The following is a 20,415-nucleotide window of genomic DNA, read 5'->3' on the forward strand; positions in this document are numbered from 1 at the left end:
AAGGAGCCTCAGTACTTGATTTGCAAAAATAAAGGAAAACACTCAATGTCTCATAGTTAAGCAAAGCCAGCTTTAGTCAGAAAAAAAAATGTTCATTTTACCTCCTGGGCAGTGTCTCAAGGCCATTTTGCATCTTCTGGATTCTGCAATGGTGGGACATGGTATCGTGTCTTTTGCTGGCTTTTTAACAATTTGCCTTGTTCTTGTTTCCAAACCCCACTTAAATCCGCAGGTCTTGTTATTTGTGCTGCAAACTGCCCACTCGCTCCAGGGGCCCACTTGGCAACCTTCTGGAAAAACCAACACACGAATATATGACCCTAGCTAATAAAGAATTCAAGAGAAATTGAAACCTTATATATTATTTATTAATATCTGGATAGGCTTAACATGGATTGCACAGCTATCTTCTAAATCTCTCATTTATTAATTTTTAAAGAAAACAAGAAATATAGCCAAAATATAATTCAAATTATTCAGATTAACTGAAATAATTCATCTTATCATTAGTCATACTTTATGGGAATATTTTAAAGCACTAACTCAAAGTAGAGCAGAAAAATTCTAGAATTAACTTTATTGAATTATTCTGACTAATTGATTTCAAACCTTTACTTGAAACCTTGGAAAAATTTAGATGCAACTTAATGGAAATTCAAAGAAGGATATAGTTGATGCAAAGCTAATTTATATGCCACTCTTCAATTTCAAATCTTAGAAAATGAAAAATAAAATTGAACACTAAAGATCTTCAGATACTTGGGCAAACATTAAATTTCAGCCGTGCTTGCTAACTAGTCTTAGGAACTAATGCCTGTTATGTAATTTTCCAATTTTCTCAAAAACATGCAGCCAAAAAAGGCACTTAATAACCATTTTCACCAACAAAATCAGGATAGAATTCAGTTACTATAGTGAACATTCATATGGAATGTATTAACATATATGAAATACTTTAATAGCCACATCTAGATAACTTCCTAATAAAGATTTTTTTTATTATTCCTAATAAAGATTTAATATAGTTTACTGTTATCACAAATAATGTCTTAACAATAACAAAGAAGATTATTTTATAGTAATTGGTTACTTTGCAATTTAAGAAATATTTTGTTCTTTCAAGTCGATTTTGACTCCTGGAGATGATTCCCTGCAATTTTCTTGGCAGTATCTTAAATTTTGAGCCAATTTGTTATAGTAGTAAAAAGCTCCAGGCTATAAAACAGGAGATGATAAATCCTAGCTTCACCTTAGTGACAAAACCAGCTGTGTGACCTTGGCCAGTCACTTTTCCGAGCCTCAAGAAGGTGGGAATGGCAAGCCATTTCTGAAAAATACTGCCAAGAAAACTGCAGGGAATCATCGCCAGGAGTCAAAATCGACTTGAAGGAATGAAATATTTCTTAAATTGCAAAGTAACCAAACGCAGGAGTGTTCAGGAGTCTTCAGAGCATCTTTATGATTTATTTGGAGAAATGCCATCAGATTTCAAAAACAGATATTTCCCTGGGATCCATTATTCTAGATTTATTAACAGACAGATGAATTGTGTTGTTTAACTTTATTATAGCACATTAGCCATTTCCATTTAGCTTATGCACCAAGCAATAGCCAACATTTTAATACAGTGAGGTAATGGATAAACTTATAAACCTATATCAACATCCAGTTAGATTTTGGACTATTAAAAGATAATTATTTTACTTAAAAAAACATACATACATACATACATACCAACATGTTTGTCAATAATTCAAAGAATGCAGAAGAAAAGAATTGTTATTCTGATATCCTTGCCATCACTGCTTGAAGATGATCTACCAATAGCTGATGACCTTATTTGTATAGCAAACACACAACATGGCATAAAACTACTCTAGGATTATATGTAATTACTTTTATACAGGAAAAAGGAACTAGTGTGTGTATATATGTGTGGAGTTTCTCTGCTGGCAATAGAGAAGGCTGTTCTTAGACTTCTTTTCATGCTAATACTATTTTCATAGTAGAAAGCAAGCACTGACATTTTACAGATACAGGTAGTCCTTGTTTAGTGACTATCTTAGACAGCAACCATTCACAATGGTAACAGGGATGAAAAAGTAACTTCACAATCAATGCCTGCATTTACAACAACAAAAGCCTTCAGTGTAAAACTGACTAAGATCTGGTCAGTTTCAGGAAGCAGCTGAAATGCAAAAGGGTTGTAATCAACTAATTAAAGTGACACAGGGATTAGCTTGTTAAAGTTAGCACTTTTAGGGGAGCAATGCACTGTGAGAAAAGTAGCTAGGGAAAAGATATTTTGTTTTAGCAATCTCTCCATTCTGCGAGGGGATAAAAAAGAAAAAGAAAAAAATAGTCAGGCACAGAAGTTTATCTGAATGAGACAGCAGCAATCAGCAATCTTCACAGTCTCTCTCTCTCTCTCTCTCTTTCTCTCTCTCTCTCTCTCTCTCCCTTTTTCTCTCTCTCTCTGCCATATGGTTCACTTAGTGACTGTGTCACTTAGAGACCATTTCACAAAAATCAGTTATGGTCACTAAACAAGAACTCCCTGTAAATGGAAACAGATTACATATAAACAGTCTCTATAATTTTTTCAGGTGCAGAAAATAAAATAGATTCAAAAGGTTATATATAAGGTTAGGATGCAGGAGAATAGAATAGAATAGAATAGAATAGAATAGAATAGAATAGAATAGAACACTGAAGAAATTTGTCTCCTGTGCATAAGCTTACAGTGTACATATAAACAGCAATTAATAGATCACAGATCATAAATCATAGTTACAATCATTAATCATAAGTTACAAACAACAATTGATAAATCATAAGAAACCAATAGGATAGTAGGAAAGATGAGAAAAGATGAGAAGATGAGAGAGTGCTGTAAGAATTAAATATTCAGCAGAGTGATGGCACAGGGAAAAAATATCTTTGTGTCTATTTGTTTTGGCATAATATAATATAAGAAGGATAATATAGCAGAAATAATGTATAAGTACTCACCCACACATTCCATAGTTTCATCTAAATGGACAAAACCATCAGGACATTCCCCAAAGCAACGGCCTCGGTAGAGATAAAACCCAGGTTTGCATTTGGTGCAAAAGTCTCGACTAAAACAAGAATCACAGTTCTCTATTCTGCATCCTGAAGAGAAAAAATACATGCATTTGAAATTGGTAACTTCGAAACAATATAATGCAGAAGGGAGCAATATGTGAATACTTAGCTGTAGTCTCTCAAATTATAGTCATAGGACTGGTCTCAGAATCTCTAGCCAGCAAGCCCAAAGGGAATGCTGGGATTTAAGAATCCCCAAACATCTAGAACAGTGTTTTATCAAACTTGGCAACTTTAAGATGAATGGCCTTCAACTCTCAGAATTCCCTAGCCAGTATGAGAAGCTGCTGTCTTGGGAATTCTGGAAGGTGAAGTCCACTCTTCTTAAAGTTGCCAAGTTTGAGAAACACTGAGCTAGATCATCAGATTGGAGAAGTCTGATGGACTGGATACTTCAATCAGATTTCCCATTCCCAAGTGACTTGAATAATACTGGAGTTTGCCCAATTCATAAGTGCTTACATGACTTAAATATGTGTGGCAGCTCTTCCAGATTTATTTTACCCTATAATAAATGCACAGATGGTTCACACATTTCAGATCACATGTGTGGAACAAATATCTTATTCCTTTTCTCATAGATATCCTTTTATAAACATTTCATGCACACCCCGCATGGATGCATGGTTGGTTTTTTAAAGCCCATTAAAATCAATAGGGTTTTTTTTAAATCATCCATATGCAGAATATATGTAGACATTTATAAACAAAGGGTTGGGAGGAAGAGTTAACCCTTTCCACATGCAGTTGTCACAATATGCATCAGGCAACTTGTTCTTAAATATAGGTGGATATAAGTTGTTATGTTTCCTAACCTGTTGTGTGGTTTAACATTTATAATTTGAGAGGGATTTATGGCTTTGTGTTGCTATATCCCATTATAAATTTACTTTTAAAAGTGAAACATCTTGTCAAAATTTTGTGGAAACAGGCTGTGTAAATCAGAAAGTGCAGTCTATAATGCCCGTTGTACAAATTATGTACTTTGGCCTTAGTCTCTTGATGTAAAATTATTTTTGATGTTTAAATTCAATTTTATCAATTTGTTGAATGGGATGAAGAGAATATTGAGGCAAAAACTGATAAAATGTGTAGAATAAATACAGGATTTGCAAAAATAAGATATGTTCCAATCTGATAAACTTTGGCAGGAAGAAGACAAGAGATCAGGTTTTGCAACAAGGCTGAAGATCCACGATACATGTGTGATTGTGCTTAAAAAATTTCTGATTAGAACATTGTATAAGAGAAAAGAGTAGTTTTTGAGTGATCGACTAAAGCAGAAAAAGATTCCATTTTGATGGGCAAATTGAAAGGTGATGTCCTCATTTCTAAACACCAAAGATTCTGACTGAATTCTGTCCAGAAGTTGAGAAAATTTCTAAAAAAAATTCAAAGAACTCAAGGAGATTCACAAGGAGATGTCAGATGAGGATACACAAAAACCACAGCAGATGCAATAGGAAACTGAAAGGTATGATACTGGACAAAGTGCTAAAAGTATTGACTTTTCTAAATGTTCAGCTTGATTACTACAAATGCTTAATGTGCAACATAAATGGAGCAAATGCTCATAAAAGAAAAAAGTCATTATTTTAAAAATAAAATAAAACATAATTTGCCTACAAGAGACACATACTAGAAAAATGGGCATAACCTGTTTAACTTGTAAAAATTTGGGTGAAGATTTTGGTAGGAAGTTAAAAAAAGAAATAGAATTGTTTTGTACATAAACTTCCAACTAAAACCAAACTTGTATTGAACAATAACCACAGAAGATTTTTTATGAAGAGGGTACATGGGGCTCAGACTCTGATATTGGGAATTTATGCCTCAAATGAGGGCAAAGTGCTGTTCTATAAAGGACTTATGGACACACTAATAGGTTTTCTTATGATGGGGGATGGAATGAAGTGATCTCCCCACAAATGGAGAGGACTTCTAAGAAAATATTAAAGTCACTCAAGGCAAAATATCAAAGATTTTCTTTAATTTGATGGACAATTTGGGGTTGTCTGATATATGAAGACAGAAAAATGGCAATTCAGGAAAGTTTACATTTATGTTACTTTTCTGTAACATATAGATCCTTTTTAAAAGTAGGTATGATTTGGATTTCAGAGAATTTGGCTACCAAGGGAAATAAAACAGAATTATGAAAGCATAAACCAAACCTATGAGTTTGGTTTATAAAAGGAAGTCTAGTTGTTTTAGATGGAGATTAATGAAAAAAGCAATAATGGAGGATTGCAAAAATAAATCAAAATAATTATTTAAAAATAATTTAGATAAAGTTACTGTTTTAAAAATTATTTGGAAGTTAATTTTCAGGCAACGTAAGTATTTCTCAGCAAATTAAGCTTATACAGTGTCAGCTGTCTATGTTAACAGTAAGAGAAATGGAAATAAAAAATGAATTCTATAATGCAAAAGAAAATTGAGTTTGTACACAAGCCAAGGAAGTGAAAAGCATATAAAATACAAAAAGCAAATGTTATTTTGGAGGTGGCGCAGCAGTTAGAATGCAGTACTGCAGGCCACTTTAGCTGACTGTGTTCAGCAGGTCAGTGGTTCAAATCTCACCGGCTCAAGGTTGACTCAGCCTTCCATCCTTCCGGGGTAGGTAAAATGAGGACCCAGATTGTTGGGGGCAATGTAAATATATATATACATTGCTTACTGGTGTACACCGCTTAGAAAGTGCTTGCACTTAAAGCGGTATATAAGTCTCATTAATTAATTAATTAATTAACAGATAATGTGGCTATGCAAAAAAGCATTTCAGCAATATTATTCCAATTTGTCTAAAGGACAAGATATTTCTCTGGAGAAAGTAAAAGAATATTTAAAGAAACAAAATTTACTGAGGGATACAGCCATTTTATCCGATTGGTTGAAAACAGTTTGCAAGAATGTATTCCTGAGCAACAATGTAGATTTATGGCCCTCAGCACAAGAGGCAATTTATAGACAAGAAATAATACGCAAACACAAATGGCTAAAATATCACAATATACTAGAGTTTTGCCAAGGGAAATACAAAATAAAATCAAGAGAACAATTGGTAGCAGAAGGATATAGTTACCAATGGTTTTCTTATTTACCAGAAAGAATTAAAGTAAACAAAAGAGTTTATTGCACTGAACATAGTAATATTCAGTATGAAATAGAATTGTGTACAAATGATGAACATGTGATTGCTAAAATGTATACACTGTTATTGAAATATGAAACAGAAGAAAAACAAGTGAAAGAATTGATAAAGTGGGCTAAAAATTGTGGTTATAATATAGAGATTGAACAATGGGAAATTATGTGTTTCAAAGGATTTAAATTTACACCATGTTATGTTAAAGAAAACTTTTATCAAATGTTGTACCTTTGCACTATAGAAATTGTCTAGAATGTATAAAGGCACTTCAAATTGATATTAGAAATGTGAACGAAAAGAGTCATTTTATCATGCTTTGTGGGGATGTAAAAAAAAGTTAGAAAATTTTGAATGCAAATACTGACTCAGAGGATTTTAAAGATTATTATATAATTGAAACCAGAAGTCTTTCTCTTGGGACTGATGGACAAACGGTTGAGGGAAAAAGTCATGGAAATTGGTTTTTGTATATGATAACTTCAGTGAACTTATTATTGTATGCACAAAAATGGGAAAAAAATGGACAATACCTACACTGGATGAATGTTTGGTAAAAATGATAGAACTTGCTGAGATTGACCAAACTGACTTGTTGGATTAGAGAAAAGACAGTATCTACATTTATTGCTGACTTGAAACCTCTTGTGCAGGTTTGTATGCATAAAAGAGAAAAAAAAATGAATGTAAGGTTTTGCTGATTTTTCTTTTTCTTTCCTTCTTACACTTTTAGCTTCTCTTTGATATTTTTTTCCTTTTTCTTATTAGTTTGTACATATAGACACAGATAAGCTATGTATACTGTATATAAAAGAATAGCAATAATTATGTAGATGAATGTTATAGAAGATGATTTTGCATGCTGGCAAGAAAGTAGGGATTAAAATGAGGTTTTCCAGGTTTTTCATAAACCGATGTCACCACTTAAGATTTCAGATAGTTATTTGAGGAAGACTGAACAAAGACAGAGCATACAGGTATACACTTAAGTATTTTGTTTGGAGAAAAATATGACTTATTGATAGGAGGCTATTGCATATAAACTTGACCATAATTTGTTAGTGCAATCATATATAATGGTACCAAAGGTCTAATCCTGTTGAGTTTAATGACATATATTTTGATGCAGACAGAGATAGAACTACAAAACACATTTACATAAATGGATAACTCTCGTAAGATTTTTTTCAATGTTTAAAGAATTTCATCAAAATAATCCAAACATTTGACATTATAATACTACATTTATGGGTAACATTCCAACCAAATATGCATAGAATTACATAATTTTCACTAGGATTTGGCAATCTGCCCAATTTACTCAAGAGTTATCAAACTTAAACTCCTAGACTTTAATTTTCTTGAAATTAATTTATGGTCATATTGCCCTGTAATGTGGCATTTCTCAGTTTTGTTATATACTTTTAAATTTGCATTTAATAGTAAAAGCTCATGCCTGGGAAAAACTTTCATAGACTAAAATTCTATTGCAATGGAAAATGCTTTATTGTATTCATTGGATTCCATGTAGAAAGCATGGACAATTGAAATGATGTAAAAAAATAATTCTCCAGATATTCTAGCTGGCTTCAACTGTCTGTAATAATACAAGCCAGAACAAATGCTTCTTAATTTAGCTCATCCCAGAAGTAAATAGCAATTCTTAAAGTTGCTGTTGCCAGTAATAAATTGAATAAAAAAACAATCTCTAATCTTGTACTTTGCATGTACATTCAAGGAATGTATGTAAGCATATCTGTATCTAGTAGTCATTGATTGATTTAGACACTTAAGCTCTACACTTTTAGAGAAGATGCGTGCAATTGTACATGATCAGAGACCCTGATTATTGCAGAATGTAAACAAAGAGATTTGCACTCAAACTACACATGTGCTTTGAGCAATTGCCATGACCTTATTATTTATTCAAGAAAAAAAATACTTTCTAATCTAAAGATGATATATATAGCCCTGGCACATGGAATTTTTTTTTTCAAAGGAATAATCTCTTGTGAGCTAGATCCCAGTGAGAAAAAATGAATGCCCTAATACTGTTATTATCTAATAGCACCTGCAGAGGTATGTAAGCAGCTTTGGCATTAAATGAGGTGAGCAAAAATTTTTAATATTTCAACTTCTGGCATGAATTATTAATAAATTGTTACAGTTGGGAAGGAATTAAAAAAAAACAAAAGACGTTACAGCTGAGCCAAGTAGCAGTTGTTGAGCCTTAAGATCATCTAGGCAGCATCTTGCTATACTCAATTAGAAAGTTAAACTGGTGAGCACTAGGATGGAAAGTATTTGAGAAATCAAGATTGTACCGTAGACTGGAAAGTCATAAGTTATTCCCGAATGCAATAGCAAACTATTTCAGTATATGCAGAACTAAATGGATATGTCCATTTAAGTCTCCAGGAATTGAGCTTGATTTGAAAGCGATTTATCATCTAAACCTTCTATGGATGTGAAATATGTGTGTGCGTGTCTTGGAGTAGTTGCATATACACAATTACTATCAATAATATATGATAGATGATAGACAATAGATAGATGATAGGAGACAGACGGATGGGTAGAGAGAGACAGACAAATGAGAGAGAGAGAGAGAGAGAAAGAGAGAGAGAGAGAGAGAGAGAGAGAGAGAGAGAGACTGACAGATAGGCAGGCAGGCAGGCAGGCAGAGGCTGTATCTAATGAGGTTAATATGCTCGTATCATATCATAGCAGGATTCTTCCTTTTTTTAAAAAAAATGTAGGATTATAAAGCTTTTGGTCATGGACAGATATCTAAACAGCTTTTGTATAGTATGCAAATTATTGACTCAGGCAGGCCCCTTAATGAAACTTCACAGAAGGAAATTGCTGTGATATTCCATTCTTGCCAACATTATTTGATTAAATTAAAATCATATTAATATTTTATGGGTCCTTCCGATTATAGCAGCTTTTTTTTAAAGGAATCCAATACCTGCTAAGAAGCCCATTTCTACCTAACAGTGTTATTATATTTACATTTATATGTGGGCTTTCCAGAATATCTTGAATCAGATGTTTTTCTATGTAAATTAGGCTACTTTATACTCGCTACCTGAATTGGAAAATTTTGAGTTAAGTTTGGAAAATATTCAATCCCCTCAAGCTCTATTTTTTTAAGTAAATACACTGATAAACATTCAGTCTTCTATAATCACTAAACAGCCCCGAATCATTTATGGTGAATTATTTGAAATTTTAAATATTTGACATGTACATTATTTTACCTTGCTTAGAAATTAATGATTTAATTCGTATAGTTGTTAAGAATGAAAACTGAAAAAGGGCTAATTTTAAAAATGCCACATACACCTAATATTGTATTTGCAAATTGGCATTTTTTATTATTACTAATGAATGTACAAAAAGTGGAAAAATTAAACAGAGAAAAGTTTTCCACTCCACCTCACCAATTCAACCACATGTATCAAACATCTGAATCAAAAACAAAGGAAAATCCTTTAATTAGACTCAAATTCTCATAAATATAAATATTAGAAATATTGTTCTATGTTACAATGTCTAAAGTCATACCAACAGAAGAAATACAAGATGGTTTTATAATTTTCATTAAAGCAGAATTGGGATAAGCTTTGTTGACTTTTTTCTCTCCTTGATAGGTTCCAAACCACAACAGAAGTTTGAAGGAAGAAAGAAGCTGATTAAAAAGCAAACAAAAACATAATGTAAGGAAAAGAAAAAAAATGCAACTAGAATTTTGGCAACAAAGAGACAAAGACTAAAACAACTTTAAAAAGAGTGTGTTTTTTTTTTAAAAAAAAAAGATATGAAACATTCTGCAGTTAGTAGAGGATGAATAAAAATGCTAGACATTAAATATTCCGTAAGCTTCCTTTGGCATGTATTGTAGGTATCATCCCACATTTTTGCAAATATAAAATTGTCTCAGATTGTTATATTAAATCTAAATTGAATCCAGAGAGATTAAAGTCAGGGAGATTTCATGGATATTTTACTGACACAATCCAGGAAACCTTCAAATATTAATACTTACAAGAAGATTGTTAAATATGTATAGTTAGAGAAATGCCAAACATTTGTGGGGGGTTTTGGCTGAAATCCTATGCATATTTTCTTTGTATTTGAATTAATCAAATGATAAAAATTGTAGTTATTAGCAAATCATTTCTGTATCATATCTGCAAATATGTGATGGACCTAACATGCTTTCTAATCTCTTGAGTTTTAGAAAAGGCATTTCTAAATTAATGTCTGCAAGAACAGGAAGGTAAATAGATTTCTCATTTCTTTTTTAAAAAATAATTCACATTTGAATTTTTGATCCAATTCATTCCTCCCTAGATACCTTTTTCATTATTTAATGGGGCATTTTTAATTTAAAATTTACATTGCCCTTCACCTTTTGGGCTTTCCAGAAACCAAGCTATTTCAGAACTGAGAAACAAGATACCCAGAAGTCTATGGAGATTCTCAATCTCCAGGTCATGGCTGTCCCAAAGGTGCTTTGTTTTTTCGTAAAACAAAAAACAAAGTTACAACTGAAGAAGTTTCTTGGATGAAAAGTGAAACATTTTCAAACAAAAACCAAGAAAGGGATGTTATAGATGGCCAAATTAATTGTTTCTCATTGCAATCAGCATACACAATAACAAAGTTCCAGGTTTTTTTTCAAGTTCCTTGTCCAATAGTTTAAAAGGAATTTCTATGGTTTCAATTTTATATTCATTTTAAGAATCTTCTGCATTAAAATAGGAATCTGGCAGGATATTGATTTTTTTTTATATTCTCACTAGCTACTTTGACCTGATGAGATAAGGATATATGTACATAATCATCACCGTCCTCATTATTATTGAAAATAAGAAAACCCATTTGTGATTCTCTGCTGCTCTTATTTACAGTGTTATCTTAGCTAACATTTTAAAATCACTGTCAAGCTTTAGCCAATTTCTAATGTAAATGACAAAATGTCCAGAAATAGAAAATTCCAACAGCGTTTTATGCTCAGATACTTTAATGATTATATTTAGCACCTTAAGTTTTCCTAATAGTGAACTGATATTGGGAGCCCAAGGAGCCAGGAAGATGTTAAATCTAAAATAAGCTACTACCATGTTGCCCTGAAAGTAAGACCTACCCCGAAAGTAAGCCCTAGCTTGATTTTGGGGGTGGGCCTAATATAAGCCCTAGTTTTGGCGCAAGGCGCATACCTAAAATCAAACTAGGGCAGGGGGTGGAGCTGCCCCACATGCCCCGCACCTGTTTACCTTGCAGCCAGGCCTGTCGCCAGCCCACTTCTTCTACAACATCCCCAGGCCTGCATTTCTCAGTCACAGGCCTTTCCAGAAGGCCTATGCAGCCAAGAACCAAGCTATGGATTCAATTCATAGCTCGGTTCTGCAAGACCTCTGCAGCCGAGAACCGAACTATGGATTGGTACTCAGCTGCATAGGCCTTCCGGAAAGGCCTGACTGCAAAATGCAAGCTGAAATGCAACTGCAGAATGAAGCTGCTCCTTCAGTCCCAGAAGAAGTGGACCAGTTGGGTGGGGTTATCATTGCCAGAGGTGAATATAAAAGACATCCCCCAAAATAAGATCTGGTGCCTCTTTTGGAAGCAAAACAAAATAAGACCCGGTCTTATTTTCAGGAAAACATGGTATCTATCAGGTACCTATACATTACAGGTAATCCTTAACATACAACCACAATTAGGACTGGAATTTCAGTTGTTACAGTCATAAATCAACTTGGATGCAATTTTACCATATATATATTTTGTATTCTTAAATGAATCACATGGTTATGTGAATCCAGCTTCCCAATGGGCACTTTTTGGCAAAATAAAATCGCAGGAGTGTAAATGGCAATCAGTTACCAAGCCCCTGAATTGTAATCAAGTGACCTTGGGGGTAGTGCAATGACCAAAAATGACATACAGATGTGACTTTTTCTAAGGCTGTCATAAGAGTCGTCAATCCAGGACCATCTGTACATGTAGTTACATGGTGAAATCAATTAGTTATGCTAATATTATTACATTTAGAGATTTGCTTGGAAAAGTCTGTAAATATATAAGATAGCATGATCTAATTAAATCAAAGCTTTGAAATTACTTCATTGGGGTTCATCCCATCAGCTATTAGACAATCCAATTTATCATTAATTTGGTTGCAGGATGTAAGCTATTCCAAGTCCAGCTGCCATTTGCAATTGATCGATGGTGATTTTGTCAGTGCTGACGGTGTTCAAGTGGTGCTCCAGTTGTTTTGGGATTGCACCCAAGGCGCCTATTACTACCTTTGGTACTACCTTTGCTTTCTTTTGTCACGGTCATTCTATTTCTATTTGTAGGTCTTTGTATTTTACTTCCTTGGAGTTCATCCTACCAATTATTAGACAACCGAATTTATCACTGGTTGTCCTTTATAGTATACTAAAATTATCTATGGATTTCTTTGCATAACGTCTCAATTTCAGATGATTTCAGTTGTCCATCTCTCACTTTACATTTTTCCCCAATTCTCATTTTCTCAAGGAAATCGTCAAAGTAAGAAGAGAAGCACCCCAAAATTAATGCATATGTAGAATTAGAACCAAAATCCACATGAATCAAGAGTATCTAAAACAGAATAGCAATAGCTTCTAAAAGAAAGAAAGAAAAATTACACAATAGCAGATCAAAACAAAACAAAAACAAGAAGTACATTGGTTAGAGATAGATAAATATAATAAATGTATATATTGTGTCATATGATATAATTGAAGGTTCTGTTAGAATTATATAATGTGTTGTAATCATTTATGAAAGTTTCATTTTTATGCACTCAATATTTGCAAAATGAAGTCATAAGTGAGTGCATTTTAGACTTCAAAACTTTAAGCAGAGAAAACTTACTTGAACATCTGTTCATGTCTGGGGCTCGAAGACCATAGTACCCCAATGGGCAGGAATTCAAGCATTCTCCATATTGTCTCATTCCTTCTCTTCGTAGAAAGAAGAACAACTTATGTTGACATCTGATGCATCCATTGTCCTTTGAGCAAGACAAACAGCCTTTGCAAATTGGATTTGGCCCATAGTTTGCTGTGATTTTTTTTCCAGAGACAGGAAAGAGAAGGGAAGAGAAATGATAATATTAAAGCATAATATTAATCAAAGAGTAATCATACAGGATCATCCTTTTTTGTTTACAATAAACAACTAAAGAAACATTGATCAGACAGGGTTTCTTTATTATTAAATATTTTATAAAAAATTTCTCACAGTTTTAATATAACATAGAAGCAACACATTGTAAATTGGTATTTAGGCCATCAGATCCAAGTCCCTGTTCAATTAAAGCATTTGATTGATGGAATTCTTTTGTTAAAACCTTCATGCAGAATACAGTAGAAATATTATTCCCATGATATATTTGTTAAGCCTCAAATTTCATTAGCCTTTTCTTATGTTCGGTTTGTGTTCAACTATTGTTCCAAGGTCTTTTTTCCAAGTACAGAAATCATATGCAGTAGCTCCAATTCTTGCTCTGTGCATTTGATTTCCAATTCCTTTGGACAAATCGTTGCCCTTCCCACTACTAAATGTCTTTCTCTTAAAACTTAACACAACTTTCTTGTTTTCAATTTTATTTTCATAAAATTATAAACTGTCATGTTATCATCTAAACACTGGCTAACCATTTCTTCCATTTTTCATTCAAGTCATTAATAAAAATGTCCAAAAATATAGAACATTTCTATAAACCAGTCACTGTAACATTTCACATATAACTACGAAGTCCACTTTTAACTTACTTTGCTACAATAAAAAGTTTGTATGTGTGATGGTTTTATTGCAATTGATTTATTAAATATTAAAATAACAGTATAAATATAGGAGGAATAAATCTAAATGCAAAATTCTTCAAATGCGCTCATTAAATATAATAAAGATTACCGTTAGTAGAACCAAACACAACTAATGGACTTTGGCTCCTCCCCATACATACACACATACACCACACACATACACACACACACAAAGACACACATACCTACTCCTAACATGTCCATGTATTTTTCCCAGATTTTTTCTAATCTTTTCCAGAAAGAATAAAATCTTGTCCATAATGTCAGAATGGATTCAAATTTCTCCAGTGCATCCAAAACCCATTAAATCAAAATCCATTAAATACAGACCTTTCTGTGATTTGAAGCAAATAAAAATTAAGGGACAATCCAATCCACACCCAAATTCCTGAAACAGTCAAATGCTGGAAGTGGAGAATAGAATGTTCTATTTAAATTCTTCAAATTATATAACAAGAATGTATAAAAGACAGATCAAGAATCAACTTAGTGAACTTCAAGCAATCTGGTTAGGTCTCCAATTATATTATTTAAGAAAGGAAAGAGCATCTTAACTCTTGTGACCACTATTAAACAAAGCATTGAAGTGTATAATTCTTGGGAGGAAATCCTGTTAGATACATTATTTGTCAAACTTTGAACATTGCTCTTAATTATCGCTCCTTCAGGTTCAAGAGATAAGAAAGATACGATTGAAAATTATTTGAAGCTACGTTTAATCTTCTTGTTAATTTTTTAAAATGGATTGTATGCTTAACTTTGCCATCCTATGGGCTCATTTCTAAGAAAACTAGTTACTTGGTAACGAAGTTGAAGGTCAGTTTTGATGCTCTGATTTTTTGCTCTGAAATGGGCTGGTCCTAAATTCTAAGGACTGGCCTGCCTTGAGAAGATACACTTAGTTAGTATCAAACTGGGTAAGAATTGGTTATAATCTTCCTTTTGTTGGAATGTAATACAGGAACTGCAACATTAACTCTCATAGTTTTGTCATGACCTATTTTTGCTGAATGTTACACTATCAACTAGATTCCAAATACAAGTTTGGAATGCTTGCTGTATGCTAAAGCATATGTGTTCTTCTTGGTCATAATAACCAGCATTTGATAGCTCTTAAGATATAAATAAGAGCATAGGATATGGGAATGGGCTAAAATATTACACTGGACGGAGCGGTCTACACCTGAAATGCAGTACTGGATTGCTGAGCCATGTTGAAGTAATCTTTTTCCAGTGAAGAGGCAAAGACGAAGATTTTGCTCAAAGGTTTTGGAAATGTCTGTTTATAAAACATAATTTCCAGACCTTTTCTTTCTTTTATAACATAATTTCCAGGCCTTTTCTTTCTTTTTTCCATGTTTTAATTGTTATGTTTATCCATGTTGAGGTTGTGTTGAGCCCTTTTTGCAGTTGTATTTGTATTTCTCTTTTGTTCATTAGTAAAATAAAACAAACTTCTTAGACTGATGGGTTAGAAGTCACATAGGTCCCACCTCTTGGAAAGAAACCAATCAGGAAACCTCAGTACATGTTTGCGACTAATGAATGAACATATCTCATAACCACACTCATGTAGACATTATACCCCAGCGAATTAATCATTCTTATAAACTTTATTATCTGATTGTGTGATCCAAAATGTTATTAATTAAACCAGCCTGCCTTTCTGTACAGTTTATGATATATTCTATTCTGGTTCAGTTTATCTCTTTATCACCACAGGGTCAGCTGTAACCCTCTAGTTTTATAGATGAGTCTTTCCTGCTGTCACGTTTTGATGATTATACCTTTTACATGAAACCATGTGTTCTGTTGATGAATATGAAACTTTTTAAAAGGTAGCATAGTCAATTCTGGGCTGGATATTACCTTAGATGTGACCTGTTTATACATTCTACTATCAGCCTAGAGTGCTGTCCTATCATATGCAACCTACTTACTCTTTCCTAAAGCAGGAGAAGGAAATATAGGAATAGCACTTAGACTTATGTATCACTTCATAGCACTTTACAGCACTCTCTAAGTGGTTTACAATGTCAGCATATTGCCACTAACAATCTGGGTCCTCATTTTACTGACCTCGGAAGGATGGAAAGATGACTCAACCATAAGCTGGTTAGAATCAAACTCCTGGCTGTGGGCAGAATTAGCCTGCAATATAGCTATCACGAGTATTGGAGTATTGCAGTCACAAATGATGGAGTTTCTATTCTACAGAAAAGGGAACATTCTGATTTTCTATTTCTAATGACTTATCCAAAATGAATCATTTGGAAATACATTTGCTGATTAAGGGAATGATGATTACCATGATGAATGGTATTTAAAGTTAGGCCCAGATGTACAGGGCCTAAAAACAATAACATAAAATTAATAATTAAAAAACATCTGGCATTTCTGAGATTATCAATCAAGTGAATTTGGTTTTCTTTCGTTTTCTCATTTTTCTGAACCTGCCAAATTTGAGTGATATGCCTTCATTATTTTCTTTTTATATAATCCTGCACTACAATCTGCATGTAACTTGGTGCCTAACTTTCAAAACTATTTTATCAATTTGCCTATAAATATATCTTTGCAAAGAAATAAGAAAAAATGAATCTATTTATACCTCGTGTTCATGAATGTTTGATTTTTTTCAGATTTTGATCCAATTCATGTTTTCCAGTGCTACTTACTAACTATATCACAAATCTGAGACAAATACACATCATTGGTTTGTATATTTTTAATACATGTGTAAACTAGAAAAAATTAACACTGATTTTTCCCAAATATCTAACTAGTACTAGGTTAGGAAAGCTGTACCTTAGCATTATTAATATAATATATGTTACATATGAAAGATCTTTATGTACAAAATAAAGCTAAGGGTAAGATGTCTTTCAGAATACTGTTCATATATTAGTTTGTGTGTCTGAGTGTGATGCGAGACAGAGAATTCAAGTTGTGTCTATTTTAATCAGGAAACACTTGCTTTTAGATGCCAAGGTTTTTGAATAAGCAAGAGGGGGGGGGGACAGATTTCTCACAGACCAGGAAATACACATTATCCTTGATTATTAAATCAATGGAAAAAACATGGGTTTTTTCAATAGGGTTTTCACAATCATCCTATCAAGATACCTTCCCCATATCTTTTTTTTTTTTGAAAAGCCAGTATTTCTGCACTTTCTCCCCCTTTTTTTAATTCATTCTCAGTTCAAAGTATTTCACCAATATCAAAGACATATTGATAGAAATCACTTTAAAACACCCATCCTTTTCACTCCAGTGTAATTATTATTGCTTTGAAGCCAAATGTTGTCAATCTATAATGTATGTGCTTTTTTCCCTTTGGAATCATCTTCCCTCTGAACTCCTTCTTACTTCTCTAGCAGCAGCAATTAAGAGTGTAAGTACAGAATGAGAATAGTTTATAATTACTAAGAAAAAGGAAGGGGAACCCCTTGAGATGTTAATCCCACAAAAAAGTGTCCTTGAAAACATATGCTATGTACACTTCACAGTTCACTCCAAACACTTAGGACTCAAAAGGTTCAAAATTTGAAAAACATGGGCTGTTCAGTACAGACAAGCTGTTTTCTAAGTACCTATTTCCTAAAGGAAACAAGGGTCACGTCAACTTTATTTATATTTTCCTACAAAAGGAACACTCCATAAGTCTTAAATCTCTTAAGTTTCATTGCCAGCAATTGACAAAGCAAAACTGGCCTTTTCAAAGATGTTTAAAAGTGGAGGAACGATGAAAAATCAGATAACTTCCTTCAATTAATACATCATTTTCTAAACTTTCTTTAAGGCACTGATAATAATGTACAGGTAGTCCTTACTTACTTACAACCATTCATTTAGTGACCGTTTGAAGTTACAACAGCACTGAAAAAAGTAACACATGACTGTGGAGGAACGATGAAAAATCAGATAACTTCCTTCAATTAATACATCATTTTCTAAACTTTCTTTAAGGCACTGATAATAATGTACAGGTAGTCCTTACTTACTTACAACCATTCATTTAGTGACCGTTTGAAGTTACAACAGCACTGAAAAAAGTAACACATGACTGATTTTCACACTAACAACCATTGCAGTATCCCCTCTGTCATGTGATCAACGTTTGGGCACTTGGCAACTGGCAGGTATTTATCACTGTTGCACTGATGTGATGCCATTTGTAATCTTCCCAGCTGGCTTCTAACAAGCAAAGTCAATGGGGAAACCAGATTTGCTTAGCGACCACATGATTCATTTAACAACTGCACTGATTCACTTAACATCTGTGGCAGAAAAGGTTGTAAAATGGGGTGCAACTCACTTAACAACTGCCTTACAAAATGGAAATTTTGGGCTCAATTGTCATTGTAAGTGGAGGATTGCCTGACCATTCAGGGTATGAGATGATGAAAAAAAATTGTAGAATGTAAAACCTTATCATGGAAATTTTGTTTTCCATATTCTAGCAGGATCCTAGGAAATTCATTTTCAAGGATCACATATATTCTGATTCTTAGAATGGAGTCATACGCACATAAAGATAGTGAATAATCCATTCCCTTCCAAAAATTGAATGCCAAACACAATGTCAAAACATCATCAGACCAATGATTCTATTTATTCTATTTCATAAGTGGAGGATTTTAAGACGAGATTGGACAACCATTTATCCAAAATGATGTAGGGTCACCTGCTTGTGCAGGGAGTTGGACAAGAAGGCCTTCAAGGTCCCTTCCCACTCTGTTATTGTTATTTTATAGTACACTAAGTTGCCTATAATAGGGGTCCCCAACTCCCAGGCCACAGCCCACTACCAGGCCTTGAGCCAATCAGAACCAGGCCACAGAAGTGGCGGGCAAGCAGGGCCATGTGCGCGTGCATCCCCTTTGCATAAGCAGTGTGTGTTTGTGTGCATGTGCTCTCCATTTGCAAGAGTGGCATATGTGTGACCACTGCTCGTGCAAGTGGAGTTGCATGCATATGCGCACGCTTGGCCGCACTTGCACAGAACCATCCCCCCACACCAGTCTAGAATGGTAGAAAGTTTGGGGAACCCTGGCCTATAAGAATCATTGTGAATATAATAAGAATGTTAACCATTCAATCCAATTCAACTAGTAAATTGGATTAAATAAACAAGTGCAGATCTCCACTGAAAGTAGGTATAAATCTAATAACCAGTGCAGATTTGTGCGGGCATTTCAAATCTACGTTTAAAGAATATTTTAAATCTTACAATCTTTTAGATCCAGGATTTGATTAAAAAAACAGGTGGGAAAATTCTTAGATATTTTTAAAAAAATCTGATCCCCTTACAAACATTCTTTATATTAAGTGAGAACATCTGGCATAGAAATGGAAAACTATCCAATTTTTTGGGCTCTTTCATTTGCATTAATGTTATATTTCAGTATATTAAAAAGTATATTCCTGAAAACACCTGGTTATAGAAGAAAATGACTGAGCTTGAGAAGTTATTCAAGAGAGTTTTAAAGCACTTTTTATTTTTCTCTCCAACTGAAGACAATACAGCCAAATTGTCTTTAAAACCAGAATTGGACTGAATTATCACAGAAATACATCCCAATCAACAGCACATTATGATTGCTGGTAAATTCCAAATTGTTTTCCAAGCTTGGGAGCACTATAGGCATGTACAACAGATGGAAAAGTTACAGTATGCTGACATGAATCAAAACAAGAGGTAAAAAATGACTATGATGGACAAGAGACAATTGTACATGTATTAAAATTCCTGTATTAAAAAAAAACAGGAAGAAAGACACATTTTGAAGCCAAAATAAGATCACATAAGCATACTGCACACTAGGCTAGGGGTTGCTTGTTTTACATTATTATACAAATTATGCCACGTTTTATTGCAGAAAATTTACTTATACACAGTGCAAGGTATACAACCGTCAGAGGGAATATAAATTGTCCTTTTTTTCTAGATGAAGTAATGACAGGCAACTGACAAGTCAGAATGCTCTGCTCTGAATATTGCTTCTGCACAGAACTTCATTTACTGGTTACATAAGTATCTTTGAGTCTGATCTTCATTTAAGATCTTACATCATCATTGTAAGGAAGCTTTGCAAACTGAACTAGTCTATCTGGATCTCCAGAAAGAGGTAAAGTATAGGCTTTACAGTTCACAACTGAGTCATGCTTAATTCTACTTTCTGGTCTTACAGTGTCAGAATGGAGCTAATGGCACACAATAAACTAGCAATGATATAATTGTCTGTAATAAATAGCATATTCCAT

General features: G+C 33.6%; 1 protein-coding gene across 2 annotated transcripts in view; it reads right to left on the minus strand.

The window, feature by feature from the left end:
- The window catches only part of RSPO2 (R-spondin 2), a 109,034-nt gene that overhangs the window by 38,147 nt on the left and 50,472 nt on the right, over window positions 1-20,415 (minus strand). For both annotated transcript variants that reach the window (XM_039355613.1, XM_039355612.1), the window contains exons 3-5: window positions 13,193-13,381; window positions 3,013-3,156; window positions 102-290 (exon numbers count right to left, since the gene is read on the minus strand). In XM_039355613.1, coding sequence (XP_039211547.1) covers window positions 102-290; window positions 3,013-3,156; window positions 13,193-13,381 — 522 coding nt within the window. The remainder of the gene's footprint in view (window positions 1-101; window positions 291-3,012; window positions 3,157-13,192; window positions 13,382-20,415) is intronic.

This window comes from Crotalus tigris, unplaced genomic scaffold, assembly GCF_016545835.1.
Source record: "Crotalus tigris isolate CLP2741 ecotype Arizona unplaced genomic scaffold, ASM1654583v1 scf7180000018700.580195, whole genome shotgun sequence".
NCBI classification, from domain to species: Eukaryota; Metazoa; Chordata; class Lepidosauria; order Squamata; family Viperidae; genus Crotalus; species Crotalus tigris.